This window comes from Tachypleus tridentatus, chromosome 10 (genome assembly GCF_004210375.1).
Source record: "Tachypleus tridentatus isolate NWPU-2018 chromosome 10, ASM421037v1, whole genome shotgun sequence".
NCBI lineage: Eukaryota > Metazoa > Arthropoda > Merostomata > Xiphosura > Limulidae > Tachypleus > Tachypleus tridentatus.
The window spans coordinates 3,214,606-3,236,460 of NC_134834.1; the positions used below are offsets into that span (position 1 = coordinate 3,214,606).

General features: G+C 31.5%; 2 protein-coding genes across 9 annotated transcripts in view; one reads left to right on the top strand and one right to left on the bottom strand.

The window, feature by feature from the left end:
• Positions 1-12,806, bottom strand: part of LOC143228641 (putative protein phosphatase 2C T23F11.1) — a 30,147-nt gene extending 17,341 nt beyond the window's left edge. The window contains exons 1-7 of one of the 8 annotated variants that reach the window (XM_076459871.1): positions 12,465-12,806; positions 10,717-10,820; positions 6,350-6,460; positions 3,404-3,553; positions 2,869-2,934; positions 1,791-1,864; positions 1,383-1,524 (exon numbers count right to left, since the gene is read on the bottom strand). In XM_076459871.1, coding sequence (XP_076315986.1) covers positions 1,383-1,524; positions 1,791-1,864; positions 2,869-2,934; positions 3,404-3,553; positions 6,350-6,452 — 535 coding nt within the window. In that variant the 5' untranslated portion in view covers positions 6,453-6,460; positions 10,717-10,820; positions 12,465-12,806. Of the gene's footprint in view, positions 1-1,382; positions 1,525-1,790; positions 1,865-2,868; positions 2,935-3,403; positions 3,554-6,349; positions 6,461-10,716; positions 10,852-11,859; positions 11,992-12,464 lie in introns of those variants that run through there. The other 7 variants (XM_076459877.1, XM_076459875.1, XM_076459872.1 and 4 more) reach the window with 7 other exon arrangements.
• A 2,478-nt stretch (positions 12,807-15,284) lies between these two features.
• Positions 15,285-18,252, top strand: LOC143228639 (small integral membrane protein 20-like). Its single transcript, XM_076459867.1, has 3 exons — positions 15,285-15,481; positions 17,630-17,686; positions 18,003-18,252. Exons 1-3 carry the CDS (start codon positions 15,367-15,369, stop codon positions 18,047-18,049), a joined length of 219 nt encoding a protein of 72 aa, XP_076315982.1. The 5' UTR covers positions 15,285-15,366; the 3' UTR covers positions 18,050-18,252.
• The last annotated feature ends 3,603 nt before the right edge of the window (positions 18,253-21,855 follow it).

Genomic DNA, 21,855 nt, shown 5'->3' on the forward strand with positions numbered 1-21,855 from the left:
CATTGTATCAACACAAGTTATACAACCAACTACATCACTTTTCAGAATCACACCGTATCAACACAAGTTATATGACCAACTACATCACTTTTCAGAATCACACCGTATCAACACAAGTTATATGACCAACTACATCACTTTTCAGAATTACATTGTATCAACACAAGTTATATGACCAACTACATCACTTTTCAGAATCACACCGTATCAACACAAGTTATATGACCAACTACATCACTTTTCAGAATCACACCGTATCAACACAAGTTATATGACCAACTACATCACTTTTCAGAATTACATTGTATCAACACAAGTTATATGACCAACTACATCACTTTTCAGAATTACATTGTATCAACACAAGTTATACAACCAACTACATCACTTTTCAGAATCACACCGTATCAACACAAGTTATATGACCAACTACATCACTTTTCAGAATCACACCGTATCAAAACAAGTTATATGACCAACTACATCACTTTTCAGAATCACAATCATATCAACACAAGTTATATGACCAACTACATCACTTTTCAGAATCACAATCATTATCAACACAAGTTATATGACCAACTACATCACTTTTCAGAATTACATTGTATCAACACAAGTTATATGACCAACTACATCACTTTTCAGAATTACATTGTATCAACACAAGTTATATGACCAACTACATCACTTTTCAGAATTACATTGTATCAACACAAGTTATATGACCAACTACATCACTTTTCAGAATTACATTGTATCAACACAAGTTATATGACCAACTACATCACTTTTCAGAATCACACCGTATCAACACAAGTTATATGACCAACTACATCACTTTTCAGAATCACACCGTATCAACACAAGTTATATGACCAACTACATCACTTTTCAGAATCACACCGTATCAACACAAGTTATATGACCAACTACATCACTTTTCAGAATTACATTGTATCAACACAAGTTATATGACCAACTACATCACTTTTCAGAATTACATTGTATCAACACAAGTTATATGACCAACTACATCACTTTTCAGAATTACACCGTATCAACACAAGTTATACAACCAACTACATCACTTTTCAGAATTACATTGTATCAACACAAGTTATATGACCAACTACATCACTTTTCAGAATCACACCGTATCAACACAAGTTATATGACCAACTACATCACTTTTCAGAATTACATTGTATCAACACAAGTTATATGACCAACTACATCACTTTTCAGAATCACATCGTATCAACACAAGTTATACAACCAACTACATCACTTACCAGAATCATACCATATCAACACAAGTTACATGACCAACTATACTATGTAAGTATACCCTAACCATTAGAAACAAATGGAAGTTTTACCGTTTACTCTATTAAACTCAACCCAGCCACCTGCTGCAATTATTCTTTTTGTTTCAGCTTCATTCCCAGGTTTGTGGTCGTAAGACAGTTGTTGAACCTGCCCTCCAACACTTGCCACTGCTCTTGAATCTCCTACATTACCCTAAACAAACAATTATAACAATGGTTTACACTTGAATCCATTAACCGTATTTTTCCAGTACGTTGCATCTGTACTGAGAGAATTTATATTCTAACTCCTTATAGATAACAGTAATATTAGACTCTGTATTTTATTATGGACAATTAAAATTAAGTTAATAAAATGAAACACAGACAAGGGACACCCACAATTAATCATGACAGCATACTTTATGAGATATTAAAGAAACCTAAATACATATAACACTGGCATCATCCATGACATACACAATATACTTTGTTTCCCTTCAGTAAGACTACGACGGCCGTTGTTCCTGCTAATTCATCCTTCATGTTTTCATCTAGAAATAATAAAATTGTAAACATATTTCAACTTGATCAGTATGCACAACCAAAACAAGTTCTACATATTTATCTGAATCTCAAGACAACACACCAATCAGATTACCAGAGAATTACATAAAAAATACATCAGTACAAGTGTTAGCACTAAAGCAATACTTCCAAACAAGTTCACAAAACTGTAAAATTATCAAGAATATAAAAAAGAAACTTCTATTGTTGACTAATTCACCTGATAACTTTGTGTTACTTTTATATTTAAACAACTAATATTTAAAACTCAATTCCTACCATCAATTTGATTCTAATTGTCAAAAAAAAAACATTCATCATGCCTTCCAACATATAAATATACAAACTAGTTACAAAACAAGACACTTTTCCAACATATAAATATACAAACTGGTTACAAAACAAGACACTTTTCCTACATATTAATATACAAACTGGTTACAAAACAAGACACTTTTCCTACATATTAATATACAAACTGGTTACAAAACAAGACACTTTTCCTACATATAAATATACAAACTGGTTACAAAACAAGACACTTTTCCTACATATTAATATACAAACTGGTTACAAAACAAGACACTTTTCCTACATATTAATATACAAACTGGTTAGAAAACAAGACACTTTCCCTACATATAAATATACAAACTGGTTAGAAAACAAGACACTTTCCCTACATATTAATATACAAACTGGTTACAAAACAAGACACTTTCCCTACATATAAATATACAAACTGGTTACAAAACAAGACACTTTTCCTACATATTAATATACAAACTGGTTACAAAACAAGACACTTTTCCTACATATTAATATACAAACTGGTTACAAAACAAGACACTTTTCCTACATATTAATATACAAACTGGTTACAAAACAAGACACTTTTCCTACATATTAATATACAAACTGGTTACAAAACAAGACACTTTTCCTACATATTAATATACAAACTGGTTACAAAACAAGACACTTTTCCTACCTTCCAACATGTCAGAATCCACAGCTAAAAACCCTTGTTTAATTGCTTCTTCAATCTTACCCTTTTCTTGATATAAAAAGAGAGACAATATTAATGTTGTACTTATAAACATATCTGCAACACTTCTATAAAAACATTTATTATTAATATTTATAAAGAGTTACCAAAAAGTTTTCTGTTTTCAAGTTACCTTTAATCATAAAACTATTGATAATAGAAACATAAATATTTACAGTTAACTACAACATAAGCATTCAAGTGAATCACCCAAACTCATTTTTTAAAACTGTAATATCAAAATACAAAAGTACTGGTTAATGTCTTTTTATTGGTTAACAGTTACAAATAGAACTGAACCAGATCTCTTCTATCTCACAGTATTCTAGTCTTGGTAGATATTAAATACAATTTGTACTTCTTGGCTGTTCAAATCAAATAATTATTGAACACGGTGTTGAAAGTACGCTGTGTGTTATGTACAATGGATGACCAGTACACAACTTACTATACGACGGGTGACCAGTACACAACTTACTATATGACGGATGACCAACTATTTTCTTGTGAAGATGAGATCCTGCATATTGAGCAACCTTTGCTCCTCCATGCCCATCATAAACAGCAAAAAAAGATGCATGTTTATCTTCCATCAGAGACAACAGATGCGTGTGGGCATCTTCCATGTCTGTTGTTTAAGTTACAGAAAACATATTTTAAAAAAAACTACTATACAATAGACACTTATTTCAAATAAAACATTTGTAATATATTTACATGGATTATTATATTTGAGATAATCTTTACTCCTGCTGCCACAGTTTAGGTATTTAGGTTTAGATGTCAGCTAAGTCACCTACGAGACAACAGCCTGTATAGCTTAGGTATTTAGGTTTAGATGTTAACCACAATAACAGAACAAATACAATGTTAAGTTACAAACATGTACGACAGAACAGAGATCCAAACTACATGAACACAGATGACACAGAAGAGTTGGTGAATATTATTAATTCTTGATAAATGAATGAACATTATTCAATCACATGCATTAAAGTCTAGTGGTGTCATTTTCAATTGGAAAAAATACAACATGAGCTGTAAAGCCACACCTAGTGGTTTGTCAGTTCCGACCAAAAGTAGGATGAATTAAACAAGCCACCAACCTCTCTCGTTCTGGGGTCTGAACTCTTACACTGCCACACTTAATAGGAAGGAACTCTCCTGATACCAGGTAAATGTTGAAGCACATAATGAAACACAAACATTTTGTTACTCACTCACACAACTAACACTGGTAAGTGAATATATAGGCTGTCTGCAGAACATATGTTATGAAAAGCCACCCACTTATTTAGTGTCAGCTGAAGGAGTCATAGTTTGGATAAAGTAATTCAAATAAATTAAGTCATATCCTTTACCAACACTTCACTGTAGTCATAATAAACAAAGAATTTTATAGATCATATGATTTCATTACCAACACTTCACTGTAGTCATAATAAACAAAGAATTTTATAGATCATATGATGTCATTACCAACACTTCACTGTAGTCATAATAAACAAAGAATTTTATAAATCATATGATATCATCACCAACACTTCACTGTAGTCATAATAAACAAAGAATTTTATAGATCATATGATGTCACAATATTATTGAACATCCACACAACATGAATTACCTCATTGTACTTTTGTTCTGGAAAAGTTTTGTCTTTTATAAATCACTGTTAATACATTAGCTACACTCACTTCCAAGCTACTTGAAATAAATAGTCATGAAGCGAGGGAGCCAGGTACAGAGGGTAATGAAAGAACATTATTATTATTATGAAGTTTGTGTGTAAAGAATGCTTTCAACTGACTGACTGCACAATTTTGTGCAGATAGAAGAATACATTGTCTAATATAAAAATGTTCTATTAGTCACTGCATTAACTTTATATTACCAGATTATTTTACTTTCATAAACAAACATACAAGTGTCATTAAACAGAAGCGTAACAGTCTAGATTTGTAATAATTACCAACAGAAACAGCTGCACTTCGGCACAGTGCTGAAATAGTTCTGCCCTCAAAATTGTAATTACAAAATGTCACCAACCACAGATAAGGATTCCCTACCCAGTGGTTTACTGACTGAGGAAGTCCCTACCCAGTGGGTTACTAATGGAAAGTACTAAATAAGCAAGCCCCTACACAGTGGTTTACTGACTAAGGAAACCCCTATCTAGTGGTTTACTAATGGAAAGTCCTAAATAAGCAAGCCCCTACTCAGTGGTCTACTAACAAAAAAACTATGGTAGCCCTACACGGTGGTTTACAAATGGTAAGTACTAACTAAGGAATCCCACACAGTGTTTTACTAACAGAAGGTACTAAGGAAGCCCCTACATAGTGGTTTAATGAAGAAAAGTACTAAGGAAGCCCCTACATAGTGGTTTAATGACGGAAAGTACATAGCCCCTACATAGTGGTTTACTGACGGAAAGAACTAAGGAAGTCACTACACAGTGATTTGCTGACGGAAAATACTAAGGGAAGTCTCTACACAGTGGTTTGCTGACGGAAAATACTAAGGGAAGTCTCTACACAGTGGTTTACTAACAGAAAATACTAGGGGAAGTCTCTACACAGTGGTTTACTAACAGAAAGTACTAAATAAGGAAGCCCCAACAATGATGTTCACAATAGTACTTTTAAATATCTACCAAACCTAAAAAACACATGACAGATCTTGAAATTATGCTTGTTAATACAATTTTCAAACATTCAAGTTTTGAACAATTTTCTTTAAGATTTAATACATTCAGGTTGTCTAAAGAAACTGGTAATGTATGCAGACAGTGTAACTTTAGACAAACTGAACATGGAAATGTTGTAGTGAACTGACTTGAATAATGTTTACATGCAACTGATTGATTTACAAAACAGTTCAATTTGGAGGCAAAAGTTTCTTGAATTAAGTGCTGAACTAGAAAATATTGAAAGAGATCAGTTAGTGACTGGAATACTGCAGAAAATGATCTTCAGAAACTCTGGAATTCTAGTCCTGAAACTTTTGACTGTCTGTTGTATAAACAGTACTTTCATCAACATATTTATGTGAGTCGTTATTTTCACTGATGAACTTTATAAAGTGTAACTATATGAATAGACTTGCTGATGAAACTCGTTGGTCAAGTACATGACAATGTATGCTTTAAAAACAGAATAAATTTAAATGTGAACCACAAATGCAATTACATCAAAAGCTATAAGAGTTCCTTATCATACAAAGACATGTATCAGTAGAGACAGCGAGTTATTACAATTCAGGAACCAAACCTTAAGTCAGAATACGTTTCTGTAAATGTTGAAATGACTGAAAAACCTGCTACAGGTGTCTGCAAAAACACTACTGTGATATTAGTGAGCATCAAACATGGAATACTTTAAGTAAAAACAACCAGTTCTTCTAGAAGTAAACAGAAGGATACTAATCCTCCACCCTTGCATGCAGGATGCGCCTACTTTCACGTACTCATTCGCACAACTAGAAGTCTCCTTTGCGGTCACTGGTTCAGAAAGTGTTTGACCCATTTCTACTACTGAAATAAAAGAAACAGAGATTTTAACAGACATGAAAAACCAACTAATATTTAGCAAGAATTAACAGGTCCACAATACTATTAGATTTCCTTAAATAACTTTACTTTCAGTAAAACATGAGAAAGCCTACAGATTAAAGAATAATACTTCATACATTAAAACCATTTATCTGTACAACTAAAGCTATTGCAACAAATAACTTCTATAAAGAAGTTCATGAAAGATAACCCACAATATTCAGGAAAATAACAAATGTACTAAGTGTGCTTCTGTTAGTTCAGAAATTAAAACATTTATGTTCACATTCATGGCAAACCTGCTGTAGTCTCCTACTATCTTCTGCCCACTAGTACAGCAGTGAGTCAGGCTCACTCAAACAACAATCACAAAATCGTCACTGACACACATTCAGACTATGTTATTCCACTCTGTATAGAAATGACTTGGTGTACAGGGAATATATTTTACCTAATCCCTTGAAGTTAAACACAAAACAGTATGTTACATATATTACCAGTCACACATCTGTTTCCAGAGTATTTAAACCAAACATTTTATAGAAACTTTAATATTAAAAGAGCACACCTAAATTTATATTTTCGTCACGTGGTATGTTGAATGCAACACTGTTTTAAATTAGATGTTTGTGATGTCAAAACACCAAGTCTATAGTTTTGTACAAATTAGGTACACAAATCACTAATACTGGCAAGCTAGAATATAAAATAAGAACTTCATATCTTTTCATTCTCCTGAGATATGGTATATGTACTGAATCAAACATGGTGACCCCTGTTCAACTTAATTTTTTAATATAGTCACTTTTATACTAAGCCATAAAACATCAAACCAACCAACCCTTTTATACACTTGCTTTAATATATGACGTGAATAACCAATCAACAGTTTACGATGTCCCCAATGTAGTTTTCTCAGCCATTTTAATCCTTGAAAAAGCTACCATGCTCTTTTGATCCAAGTTTTCAAGGAAGTAGGTTGTATCTTTAGACTGCTCAAAGTTTCATGTTTTTTTAAAATCTGAATAAATCCTAGTTACTAATCTTAATAAATTATAGTGGAATTCTGTGGTATCAGTGTAGTTATTCATGATTTTATGGTTATTCAACTGTATATATAAAACTTAAAATAACTGTTTGATATCCTCCAAGTGAGAAACTTTAAAAGGCTTAGCAGCCTATATCCAGCAACAACTGAGTTCAAAGGTCATAGCAAGAAGAGATAATTGTTTGCTTTACTTGATTTATTGTTCTATATTTTAAGAAAAATAATTTATCTCTAAATAGTAGTAATCTATATACATACATATGTATAATAATTGAAATGTGACTGTACATTACAAAATACAAATTCACTAAAACACAGTCAAGACAGGGAAGACCAGTTTTATATTACTGGAAACGTGACTTGAGTGCACGTCACCGTGTCAGTGCAAGGTACGTAATGTTATGCATGTATGATTGGAAGGTAATTATAATAAGAAATAAAAAATATATATGCTCTTATACAGTGTTATGAGACTTAAGCTACAAACACTAAACATTCATGTTATCGTGTTATAATATGTAATAATTTTAGTATGAAAAAGCATAATTCCTTATTTTTTATGATGGTTACAAGATTGAACAAATGACAGACCCCACGTGGTTAGAGTATAGAAAATAACATAGTGTCTTATTGAAAACAAACATTTGACATGTATTTAGAAAGCTTTAGAGATTACACAAATAATATCTCAAATATTTAGGACAAAGAATAGCTTTAACAATTGTTACATGAAATCACTTTGTACTAAGTCTAGTGATAAAACAGACTATTTTCACAAATAAATCTATAGAAAAAATATTATTGAAATACCTGATTTTTTGTGTACAAAAAAACTTGTAACCATTACTAAAAGTCAACCAAATTTTGTGAAGATACACATGCTGTATCAAACATTATAGTACAAATACTTAATGTGTCAAAATGTGTAGATGAACTTGTGTTATACCGATATTCTGGAAACTGTATATTGAAAGTTCCACACAACACTTTAAAGTGCAGAAAATATAACACAATGTTTTATGGTGTGGTACTGATTCAAAGATAGCTCTCCAGCAACAAAATCCAGAATTGTATCACAGAATCAATCATGTAAAACAAATAAAGGTTTTTTATACTTCCTATGTAGCATATTTCATTCTATAAGATACAACAATTACAAGTTAATTTTTAAAGAAGACTTTGTTCAGATATTTAAAAGATTTTGTGTTGTATGACTATCAGTTTCTAAAGGTGTGAAAATGATTACGGGTCTAAAATCTCTCAATTTACACTTCAATAATGATCACTTTTGGTTCCCTTATCTAATAAGAGACAAAGGTGTATTGGAAAGATTCAACATGAGGTTCCTAAGATGATTCAAAGTGTACCAGCCAACATGGTACTATGTATGTTATCAAACTACTAAAGGGTAAACATGCAGATACTATAAATATGTATTTCAGAACAGACACACCTCGACTCATTCTGTTTCAGCACATTTGACTTCTTGTAACCAACAAACATGTGCATTGTACTGAAAGCTTATGACATTCCCAGTAAGTACAGCTAGTACATTTGGAATTACAGTTAACACTGATTCTTCAATACAACGGGCTACACATATTAACTTATTTTATCTCAAAAGAAAAAACAGAAGGGTGGAAGACAACCTTAAAGTATATTAGGAGAACTGATGAGATAAAGATGTAATTTGTTAAGATATATTACGAAGGTAACAGAAAGGTCAAATTTGTGTAAGACAAACAAGATCCTGGTTATGACAGTTTTATTACTTGTTATGGTGACCAGCATTTCACACAAGTTTGAGAGAGAAAGAAACGATATTTTGAAATTAAAGAATGGGTTTCAACGTTGACTTTCCTCAAGAATAGACATGCAATGTTCCTTGTTGTCCTACGTTACATCACGTTTGGTTCAATGAAACTTTAGTTACAGCACATTCCATAAGTTAACATTAAAATATGTATAATTACTTACATAAAACAAAAACCCACACAAGACCATGTTTCACCTTAGTTACTTGAATTAACTCACAAACACTCAAATTACTTACAGACCTTGAACCCTATGTGTAGCTCTATTCTACATATATTCTGTCAGTGATAAAGTTGAACTACAATCAGAAAGGTAAATATCAATTGATGCTACCTTTGACAGAAATACAAGTACTTGTGGTAGCAGACGCTGGTAGCTCGTTTATCTGACAAGAATTACAAGATTACAATGAACCCGAACAGAGTACTGGCTCAGATAAGATGAAGCAGTTAATACTAGTTGAACAAAATATGAACTGAGAAAAGAACAAAACCTTTGGTTTATAATCACAAATGAAAGTAACACTTTCTCATTTATAATTTTTAGATTACCATTCGAAAGAATACACGGTCACCACTCTCCTTGTAACTTCATATGCAAAACATTTTAACATTATGAAAGCTAGGCTGCATATTTATCTATATTATACATTCTACTAAAACCAATAATTTTATGGCTTAAAAACTGTTCACAAAAATTTTTTAATGAATACTTGGACCCTCTATCAACATTATAACCTATAGCTAACAAATATTTACTGCTTACACAAAGAAATAGTTCAGATCTTTAGTAAAAGGTTCCTACTTCCATGTAACAGTTTAAATAAACTATGGAATTATTTATATTGGTTTTTAAACTCCTATATTATATACTCATCTATAACATATCAAAATATGTTACACAAACATAGTTTTTGTCTGCAATATATATAGACATTTAAAGAACACATTATCACTTGGAACAGATCTCATATGCATTATGAAAGAAACATGACACAGAAATGCTAACAATTTCCCCTTTAAAATGTTAAGTTTGAAATCACAGAATGTATAAGAACTTGTACAATTTATAGCCACAAGTATAACACAGAAAACTTGCACTTGAAATAAAGAAAATACAGGAAATCCTGTTTCCTGTTGTTTTATCATTAGATGGTTTAGCCTTTCATGTACAATTCTTCTTGAAAATTTGGTAAACATCCATTAGCCTGTCTAACAGACTTCATATATAATGTGTAATACTTACCAAGTGCTTTCTGTTAAACAAATATTACCCACAATTCTCACCAACTTATTATTACAAAATGTATACACACAAAAACACAGGCATCCATCATTAGAAGTTACACACAAGTATATACAACACAAAACATTACCTGTAATTTTTTGTTTTCAATGTGATCTGTTGTTAACGGACTTCTGGCAGTTTACTTATAATACATTAAGCCTCACCAGCTAGGTGCTGAACTTTCAATTAGTCCTATCAAAAGATCACAACAGTACTTAGGATTCTGGATAAATTAACATAATTTATTATAAGTAGTCATCCTAAAAACCAGCTGATATTACATATTCATGACACTGCTTGTAAGGTTACATAAAAACCACTGTATGGATACTGCAACACCTATAACTCTGAGTTTCAAAATTAAGTGAATTTGGTTTTCTTTTAGGTTAAAAATATAACTTTTCTATTGCAGACCACTAATAGTTATTCCTAAGTTTCATTGTAAAATCCAAATTTCCAGAATGTACAGAAATGTAAGTATAATTATCTTGTTACAAATCAACACAACCAATATTCTGCCAAATTTAAAATATATTAAAGATACCCATATATTTAGTAAATTAAAATACCAGTTCATTAATTATTTTACTATTGACAAATTGCATTTCTTAACTAGAATCAAACCAATATTCAACACCCACCCAAGGTAACTGGAATCAAACCAATATTCAACACCCATCCAAAGTAACTGGAATCAAACCAATATTCAACACCCATCCAAGGTAACTGGAATCAAACCAATATTCAACACCCACCCAAGGTAACTGGAATCAAACCAATATTCAACACCCACCCAAGGTAACTGGAATCAAACCAATATTCAACACCCACCCAAGGTAACTGGAATCAAACCAATATTCAACACCCACCCAAGGTAACTAGAATCAAACCAATATTCAACACCCACCCAAGGTAACTAGAATCAAACCAATATTCAACACCCACCCAAGGTAACTGGAATCAAACCAATATTCAACACCCACACAAGGCAAAAAAGAAAACTTTACAAAATTTTGACAATAAGAAATCTCAGAAGTGTTAATTTAGGAAGTTAAAAATAACAAACTGTTTAACATTCTAAAATTACAGCGCTAACCTGGAAATTTCAATGTAGTCCTATCACATACACAATGTCTGTTCTCTCCCGTGCACACAAATGAGATGGTATTTGTTCACTATAGCATGATTAATATATTTTAACTATAACTGCAGTAATACATTATACCATTACCAGTAGTTCTTATCCAATGGGTCACAACCCAAAACTAAGCCCTTTTCAGTGAGTCACAAAGGGTCTCCAGTGAATGTCCAGGCTTTGTAGTCCAACAGTGGCTGCACTGAGAGGTCTATTTGAAGACATGGGTTGCGAGTTAACCCCGTCCCCAGAAATTGGGTCACACCCAAAAAATATTAAGAACCATTGCGGTATAAAATTTACAAGTGGTAGCAAGTAAAATCTTAAATTTCCAGTTTTACTGAGTGTCAAAAGGTACAAAATATCTGTTAAACACCTTAAATTAATACATTTCTATACCACGAAAAACAATGACATTAATAAAAACTTATAAACAATATACTATTATATTATTTATAATTAGCATTAACGTTTTCCAATATTTTTCCTAGCCTTATACTGTACAATAAATCTTATCGTGCAATTGGCTAAACAGTCCAGCCTATCTTTTCATTTAGCACGTTTATATTTCACACTCAGGGCTCAGTTTCACTAGCCCAACAAACGAGGCCATACGCAAGAGAACTTCAACTAAGTTTCACACAGTAAACAAATTACTGAATATAAAAACAACAAACTAAATATATCTTTGTAATTCTTACCTCTAGAAAGTAAAATTCTTGCATACATACGTTGAAAAATGTTCTGTTTCATTAACATTATTCGTTAAGTTTCATAGAATTCATAACAAGTACGTTACCACAGCACTCGTACATGGTGTCATCATGAATCTTGAATCAGATTTTCCGCTTACGTCATACATATTCGGTAATTTAACTAAGTATATTAATAAGAATCAAAAAACGTATTAATATTGGTAATATTTTAAATATATGTTTTCTTATTTTTTACGTTTTTAAAAGGTATTAAATCAAACTTTATTTATTTATTTGACTTATTGCTTTCAAAGAGCGCACCTATAACTGTACATGTAAGTATTCAGGTTTCTTCTGCTAACCTTGGTTTTTAACTCGTGATGTACGTTAATTCAAAATGCTGACACTAGAGTTACTTTTTTCCTTGTTTTTTAAATATAACAATAAAAACTATAAGAACAGTGCTTACGTTTTTAAGAGGTAGATTAAACTGTTGCAAGTATTGCAGTCTTCACATTTCTAAAAAAAATATGTTTACTGCAATAGTAAATTTTAACTATATATTTTGTTTAGTTTGCAATGCAAAATAGAGGACTGAGTATTAAAACTGGAGGTAAATTTCTGTTGATAGATACAATTCTGCATTGTATGCGTATTTATGGTAAGGTTTCTGAAACAATCCACTGCTGCTCCGAATTTCAACTAATGACTGAAGGGAAGTCATGCAGTTGAAACAATTTTATCTTCTGTAACACCCATGAGAAGGAAATAAATATCCCTTCTTTTTTCTAAGCCTAAAGGACAGTAAACACTTCGTGTATCGCACAATTTCGAATCAAGTTTTAAATTCCAAAGCTTCACCACAACGCCAACCCACGTCCCAGTAAATAATTTTTTTTTAGTGCAAAACTTCACAATGGGCATATGCGGGGAATTGAGCATTGGATTTTAGCGTTGTATGTTCCATTTACCATTAGACTGTTTGTTTATGAATGTAAGCACAAAGTTACACAATGGGCTATATGTGCTCTTTCACCACGTGTGTCAAAACCCGGTTTCTAGCAGTGTGAGTCTGCAGACATTCCGCTGTGCCACTAGGGGATCATTAGTTTGTTTGTTTTTGGAATTTCGCACAAAGCTACTCAAGGGCTATCTGTGCTAGCCGTCCCTAATTTAGCAGTGTAAGACTAGAGGGAAGGCAGCTAGTCATCACCACCCACCGCCAACTCTTGGGCTACTCTTTTACCAACGAATAGTGGGATTGACCGTCACATTATACACCCCCACGGCTGGGAGGGCGAGCATGTTTAGCGCGACGCGGGCGCGAACCCGCGACCCTCGGATTACGAGTCGCACGCCTTACCCGCTAGGCCATGCCGGGCCGGGATCATTAGACTGTAAATGAAATTATTTATACCAAGTTATTTACCAACGAGTTATTACTACGACAATATATAATGAAGACAGAAATACGAACATCCAATACAAGAAAAATAAATATATATTATGTTGATTGCATGAAGCTTATTTCAGATACTCATACTTATAATTATGTATATGTATATGTACACAAATAAATTGTGCAGTTTTTTGTGAAATATTTTAAATTTATTTCACGCTTTATATTTAACAATATGTGCTCATTAATATTAAACTAAATTTAACTCTATTTATTTTGTTAATTCGATATATGTATGATTTTTTTATGAAACAGATAAAAGATCTATTAAAGCAAAATGAGGTATAACATTCGACCATCATCAAGTATTATTCTATTCACCATTTTAGCTCATGGCTTATTTTTTATTACAATCAATTAATTTATAACACCAAAATTAATTTACTAATACCAAAGCCTTGCATAATATATGTTCCCCGGTGGGACAGCGGTAAGTCTATGGATTTACAATGCTATGATAAGGGATTTCATTCTTCTAGGTAGACACAGCTGATAGCTCGATTTGGCTTTGTTATAAAAATACACAAATCAATACATGATATAATAATGACATCTCGTTAGAAAAAATGCGACTTCGTTTTTATATAAATCGTCTACGTTGTTAATTTTGCGAATGGTATTAAATGTGCCACCAGTTTATTGAAAACTTAAGTTTAAACTTAATTAAACTTGAATTACTGTAATTTGTAAAGTTGATATGCTATTCAATCAAACTAATTTTCTATGATTATCCTACATAACATTCCACTTCTGGATTAACAAAAAATTCACATATCAACCATAGCAAGTAATTCTAAGCTTGTACTTGTGAATATTTTTAAAAGTAGAGAATTATACCTCATGGACCTGGCATGGCCAGGTAGTTAAAACACTCGACTTGTAATCCGAGGATCGTGGGTTTGAATCCAAGTCACGCCAAACATGCCTGCTCTTTCAGCCGTGGGAGCGTTATAAAGTGACGGTCGATCCCACTACTTGTTGGTAAAAGAGTAGCCCAAGAATTGGCGGTGGGTGGTGATGACTAGCTGCCTTCCCCCTAGTCTTGCATTGCTAAATTAGGGGCCACTAGTGCAGATAGCCTTCGAGTAGGTTTGTGCCAAATTATACCTTTTAGAGGACGGTTCATAACACATATTTTTTTAAACTCTTTTTAATTCAAGCAGCCAAAATACAATACCTACTCACTTTAATTGAAAGCTTCTTTCCAAAATATGTTATTTTGTACAAACTAAATTTGTTGAAAAGTTCCTTAAACACAAGTAAAATTAAAAAGCTTAGTTTATTGGATATTCCGAATTCTTTAGAAAATTAGACACAAAATGGTTCTAAACAATGTTTTACATATTTACTATATGGAGAGCTTGGTATGATTTTCATGAAGTGTTATGTTCATGCAGGTTGTTGGTTGGGCTGTGTTTAATTTTCAGGTTTAGATTTAAGCTAGTTTATATGGCTAATTTAAGTGGTTGGAGGTATGCGGGGTTTCTAGGTGGAATTGTAGGTTTGATTGGTGTAGCACTTTATCCAATTGTAGTATATCCGTACTTTCACGCTGAAGAATACAGTATGTACAAAAATATTAATTTGTTATATTAATGCACTGATAGTGATACGAGTTGTTTTAACGAAACACTTGGATCGTAATATTTAAAAAAAATACATTCATTTACAGCTTGCAGTTGTACATAAAAATTGTTTGCCTTGTGCAAGCTGTAAATAAATTTAAATAGGTTTAACGATTTAGTTGAAATTTTATTATTTGACAACGTCATTAATTCTGGGAGAATTGTATGAATATAACAACAGCTCGTAGAAGTAATAGTATTATTAATATAAATTATATTATGCACAATACAATTTGTACAGTACATTCACGTTCATGCCATAGTAACTATCACAACTTGTATGTTGTTTTTTTTTATAAATTAATTCTCTTAATAATAATAATAATAATAATAATAATAATAATAGGACTATCATATAGCAACTAATGAAAATAAACCAGTAACTGATTGTAACTTTTTAATTATTGTTGTCATCAGATCCAAATGCCAGATTATTAAAACTAAATAAAAAGAGAAATGACTTCCAGAATATAGATACTCGAATATAATGTGTATTATTAAAGATAACTTGCAGTAAGATGTATGATGAACCTAGAAGATTAACAGTGATAATAACAACTGTGAAGTTGTAAAATAATTAGAAACTATAGTAAGTAAGGTTTGTAAAGTTGAAGTCCATTATTATTCATATGTGACTATGTAATAGAATGAAAAACATTTATTTAATCCAATTAGTCATTTTATAAGATATCTATTTTGTATGTCTTAGTTCGAAAATGCTCGAGTCCTATGGTAGTAAACTTTTGATAAAGTATTGATTACATGTAACTAGTTTATCAACAGATTTTGCTCTGTTTTTTATCTAATGGGGCTTTAATGTTTCTTTTTCCAATCTCTTTGTCTGTATCTTGTCCATCCTACATGAAGATGATCACATGTTTTATATGATGTGCAATAAGTTTGATCTTCTGTGATGTGCATAAATACCTGCTTGATGTAGAATTTGATGATTTATTTGTGAATAAGTAACATGCTTAATTTGTTTAGAACTTTAAGTACTCAATTTTTTGTATTTAACATGTACCAGGAAGTTTCAGTTTAAGTGTTTTCACAGTAATAAATTAAAAAAAATGATCCTTGAACTTTGAAGTGATGTTTGGTTTCTCTGAATGAGAAATCTTTGATTTCTTTGTGATATAGATGTAAGTATCAAAGGAATACAGGTTTTAATCAGAAAATTTGGGCATGGTCATAGGTTGTACCACCAATTTTTGATTCTTTAGAAGCTTTACTGTATCAGCAATTTCTTTGTCAAAACTTTAGCCAATAAGAAGAGGTGATAGCCATATGTCTTAATCTTTTTTTAACTGGTGCCTTTTCAACTTATTGTAAAGTCCTTATAAAAGTTAAAACTAATAATTTATTGGCATAGAGCATTGTCAAGGAACTACATTCAACTCGAAAGCTAAAATATTTCAAACATACAAACAAGTTACAGCTGTTGTAGATGTTCTGATGTGATTCATATGGTATTCAGTTTTGATGTGTTACAAAAGTAATACTATAACAAAGTAATCTTTTTTGTTTTCTGTTAAATGTTATGTTTGTTGGTCTAAGGGAATAACAATAGTTTTGTAAGGATTTGCTGTTCATTGGTGAATACATTAATTTATATTTTATACATGTGTGTAGCAAATATTTCAAGTATTGTGGTTTTTCTATAAATTTTATTCAAATAGTGCAGCAGTTCAAGTGTTTGTTTTACTGAACGTTTACTTCTGCTGCAACGTCTTAGTTTTCATCATTCTTACCCAGTACAGTTTCAAAGAAATTAATAAACTAATTATTTTTTTTGCTTTTAAGTTTTTATTTTATATAACTAAAATTGATTTACAGTTTTAACATAAATTGAGATATATTTAATTGCAAGGTAACATTACAGAAACTAATGTTGAGTCAAATAGACCCAAAAATACTATGATAATTGAAGATTTACAAAAGTAATGTGTTATGTTTGTGTACCAGTGTAAGGCCCATTATAGTTCAAGTGTAAATAGAGCTCTCTTTACATGTTATGTATTTGTAGAAATGTTTAAAAACAATTGATTTTCAATGTGACATTTTTATAAACTTTGTTATATCTTCAGAAGACATGCAGAAGAAGACAAGAGATGGAATTAACCAAGAGGAAATCCAACCAGGAGGTAATGGAAGTAGCTACAATAAACAAATTCAAAATTGTTGTTAATTTCTAAATTATATCCAAGAAACTTGAGAAAGACCATTATTTTCTCTTAAGATTCAGGACATAATTTAGTGGTTTCAGTGTATGCTTGTTGACAGAAGATAGAACCAGTTTTTTGTTGTTGACAACTTTCTAATGCAAACAGAGGTCCACAAAATTTTAACTTATAATTCTCCACACTTATTAGACTGTTTTTAAAGACGAAAGGATCTTTTGTGCATGATGTATCCACTGTTGAAAAGTTTCTAAACATTTAACTTATTTCTTTTATTTAGGCATGAAAGTTTGGACAAATCCATTTGAAAAGAAAACAAAAAGCTGAAGTCATATAATTTTTCCACATTTTACACACCAGATATATGTGTACATGTCATACAGTTATTAAACTTCTCTGTAAATAGTTAAACTAGCTGTGGCTGAATCTTGATAATGAAATATTATTAACAGCAAATTTAGAATGTATTACAACCTGTGTACAAAAAATAAAAATAATATACTAGTTTCATAAATAAAAGTTCCTCTTTGTTATGTCAGACATTTATATTATTAAACACCATTGTTCAGTTTTTTATTAAATAGATTGTGATAGTTTTAGGATATAACACCATTGTTGGGTTTTTAATGAAATAGATTGTGATAATTTTAGGATATAACACCATTGTTGGGTTTTTTGTGAAATAGATTGTGATAGTTTTAGGATATAACACCATTGTTGGGTTTTTAATGAAATAGATTGTGATAGTTTTAGGATATAACACCATTGTTGGGTTTTTAATGAAATAGATTGTGATAGTTTTAGGATATAACACCATTGTTGGGTTTTTTGTGAAATAGATTGTGATACTTTTAGGATATAACACCATTGTTGGGTTTTTCGTGAAATAGATTGTGATAATTTTAGAATATAACACCATTGTTTGGTTTTTAATGAAATAGATTGTGATAGTTTTAGGATATAACACCATTGTTGGGTTTTTAATGAAATAGATTGTGATAGTTTTAGGATATAACATCACTGTTGGGTTTTTTGTGAAATAGATTGTGATAGTTTTAGGATATAACACCATTGTTGGGTTTTTCGTGAAATAGATTGTGATAGTTTTAGGATATAACACCATTGTTGGGTTTTTAATGAAATAGATTGTGATAGTTTTAGGATATAACACCATTGTTGGGTTTTTTGTGAAATAGATTGTGATAGTTTTAGGATATAACACCATTGTTGGGTTTTTAATGAAATAGATTGTGATAGTTTTAGGACATAACACCATTGTTGGGTTTTTCGTGAAATAGATTGTGATAGTTTTAGGATATAACACCATTGTTGGGTTTTTCGTGAAATAGATTGTGATAGTTTTAGGATATAACACCATTGTTGGGTTTTTCGTGAAATAGATTGTGATAGCTTTAGGATATAACACGATTGTTGGGTTTTTCGTGAAATAGATTGTGATAGTTTTAGGATATAACACCATTGTTGGGTTTTTCGGGAAATAGATTGTGATAGTTTTAGGATATAACATCATTGTTGGGTTTTTTGTGAAATAGATTGTGATAGTTTTAGGACATAACACCATTGTTGGGTTTTTAATGAAATAGATTGTGATAATTTTAGGATATAACACCATTGTTGGGTTTTTAATGAAATAGATTGTGATAGTTTTAGGATATAACACCATTGTTGGGTTTTTAATGAAATAGATTGTGATAGTTTTAGGATATAACACCATTGTTGGGTTTTTAATGAAATAGATTGTGATAGTTTTAGGATATAACACCATTGTTGGGTTTTTCGTGAAATAGATTGTGATAGTTTTAGAATATAACACCATTGTTGGGTTTTTCGTGAAATAGATTGTGATAGTTTTAGGACATAACACCATTGTTGGGTTTTTCGTGAAATAGATTGTGATAGTTTTAGGATATAACTTCAGTATCCAGTGCTATTGGTTTCCAAGTGTTTTGACTTTCAACAGTAAATAAACTTTCTAGTTAATGTGTGTTTTCTCTACACAACTATTCTTTCACATGTTATAACTATTTTGAAATATTTGTTGTCACCAAATCTAGGTATGTGAATGTGTGATTAAAGTTTATTACCATTTTTATGTAAGTACAAAATAACATTAGAAATTTAAGTTGGTTCTTAAGAGTTTAACAACAGTCAAGAACCTTTGTTGTGTCCCATTTTACCAAATAATACCATTGTTATTGGATTCAGTTTCTGAAAAATACATGTAACACATCCATTGTTTTCTAAGATAGCCCTTTTGTCATCATTATTTCTTGACACTTTATAGACTTGAGGACCACCCCAAGTAACTTTCTAAAAATAACCAAATTGACAGTGAATATTTCAGCCATGAAACTCTCTATCATCTAACTCTACTGCTAGAAGAGCCCAAGTATTTAATTACCAATGAAGATTCAATATTAATTTATCCAATGCATAGTGTGCTTCACTTGTGTCATACTGTGACATTGGACAGTTTCCTGTGCTGACATTAATAGATGTATCAAGTACAAACTATCAGAGCTGTATTATATTAACATACAAGTGGAATGTTTTATGTTACTTTTACATATCTGGCACCTTCTAATAGTAGGTTTCTCTTTTTACCTTTTAAAGTTTGTTCAGTAGGTTATAAGTCAGTTTAATTGTTGATTTTAAAATAATCTATGTTTGATATCAAGTGGTAGTAGGGCATTGTTACATTAGGGTTATCTCTTAATCTTTTATAAGCTTTCTGCTTCTGTGTTACAGATTAGTTACATAGTTTGGTTTAAATCCTCTCGAAAACAAACTAGTTACATAGTTTGGTTTAAATCCTCTCAAACACAAACTAGTTACATAGTTTGGTTTCAGTCCTCTCAAACACAAACTAGTTACATAGTTTGGTTTCAGTCCTCTCGAACACAAACTAGTTACATAGTTTGGTTTCAGTCCTCTCGAACACAAACTAGTTACTTGGTTTGGTTTCAGTCCTCTCGAACACAAACTAGTTACTTGGTTTGGTTTCAGTCCTCTCGAACACAAACTAGTTACTTGGTTTGGTTTCAGTCCTCTCGAACACAAACTAGTTACTTGGTTTGGTTTCAGTCCTCTCGAACACAAACTAGTTACTTGGTTTGGTTTCAGTCCTCTCGAACACAAACTAGTTACTTGGTTTGGTTTCAGTCCTCTCTAATACTTTGGTTCAGTTCTTGTATTCATTTATTGGACAAATATGTAAGATCCTTTAGTTGTATATGTCAATCAATAAGACGTTTAACAATGATGTACATTAAACATTTGATGTAATACATTACTGTTAAACATATGCTATTGGTCGAAATACTGCTATAGATACTTGTTTTTGAAAACTCCTAACAGACTAGATAAAGAATGTAGTGTTCAAGTATATAATACACCAAATGTAACAAGACTAATAACTCTAATGGTGATTTGGCAGCTAAGAAAAGATATTCACATCATAAAAAAACTGTTGTGGTAACAAGTGGTTTGTGCTAATAGTGTTCTAAACACTGCTGTGTTTGTTGTACAGTAAAAACACAAATAAACTTTGTAGAAGAACTGAATAAAGGCTTAGCCCTAATGTCTCATGGCAAGTGTAATTAGTTATTTGAATTGTTATGTTTCAGTCGGGTTCTGGGGTTGGAGAGACTACTACTTATTTGAGTAACGTGCAGGTATTTGATTCATGGTAACATATGGTGGTCATATTCAGAGTAAGTACTGACAACAGACACTGAGTGCATTTAAAGTAACAAGTGACCATTCTCCTTGCATTGAGTTCACAACACCTTTAATGATTCAACACGTCCTCAGTTCTTAGGTTTCTTGTTTGTAGAATTTTTGCTGCTTTTAAATTAATATTGGTAGCTGGTATGCATTTTATTATCAATAATTCGTTTAAAAGATTTGATGAAAAAGGGCTGTTCTTATACAGCTTCAAGATTACATTACTGTTTTGAGATACAATACTTTACATTGTTCTTACACAGCTTCAAGATTACATTACTGTTTTGAGATACAATACTTTACATTGTTCTTACACAGCTTCAAGATTACATTACTGTTTTGAGATACAATACTTTACATTGTTCTTACACAGCTTCAAGATTACA

Excerpts from the sequence above, each read along its gene's own strand:
- LOC143228639 (XM_076459867.1), top strand. The coding sequence starts at position 15,367 with ATGGCTAATTTAAGTGGTTGGAGGTATGCGGGGTTTCTAGGTGGAATT. Across the intron at positions 15,482-17,629 it reads CTTTCACGCTGAAGAATACA|AAGACATGCAGAAGAAGACA; the intron begins GTATGTACAAAA and ends TTATATCTTCAG. Across the intron at positions 17,687-18,002 it reads AGAGGAAATCCAACCAGGAG|GCATGAAAGTTTGGACAAAT; the intron begins GTAATGGAAGTA and ends TCTTTTATTTAG.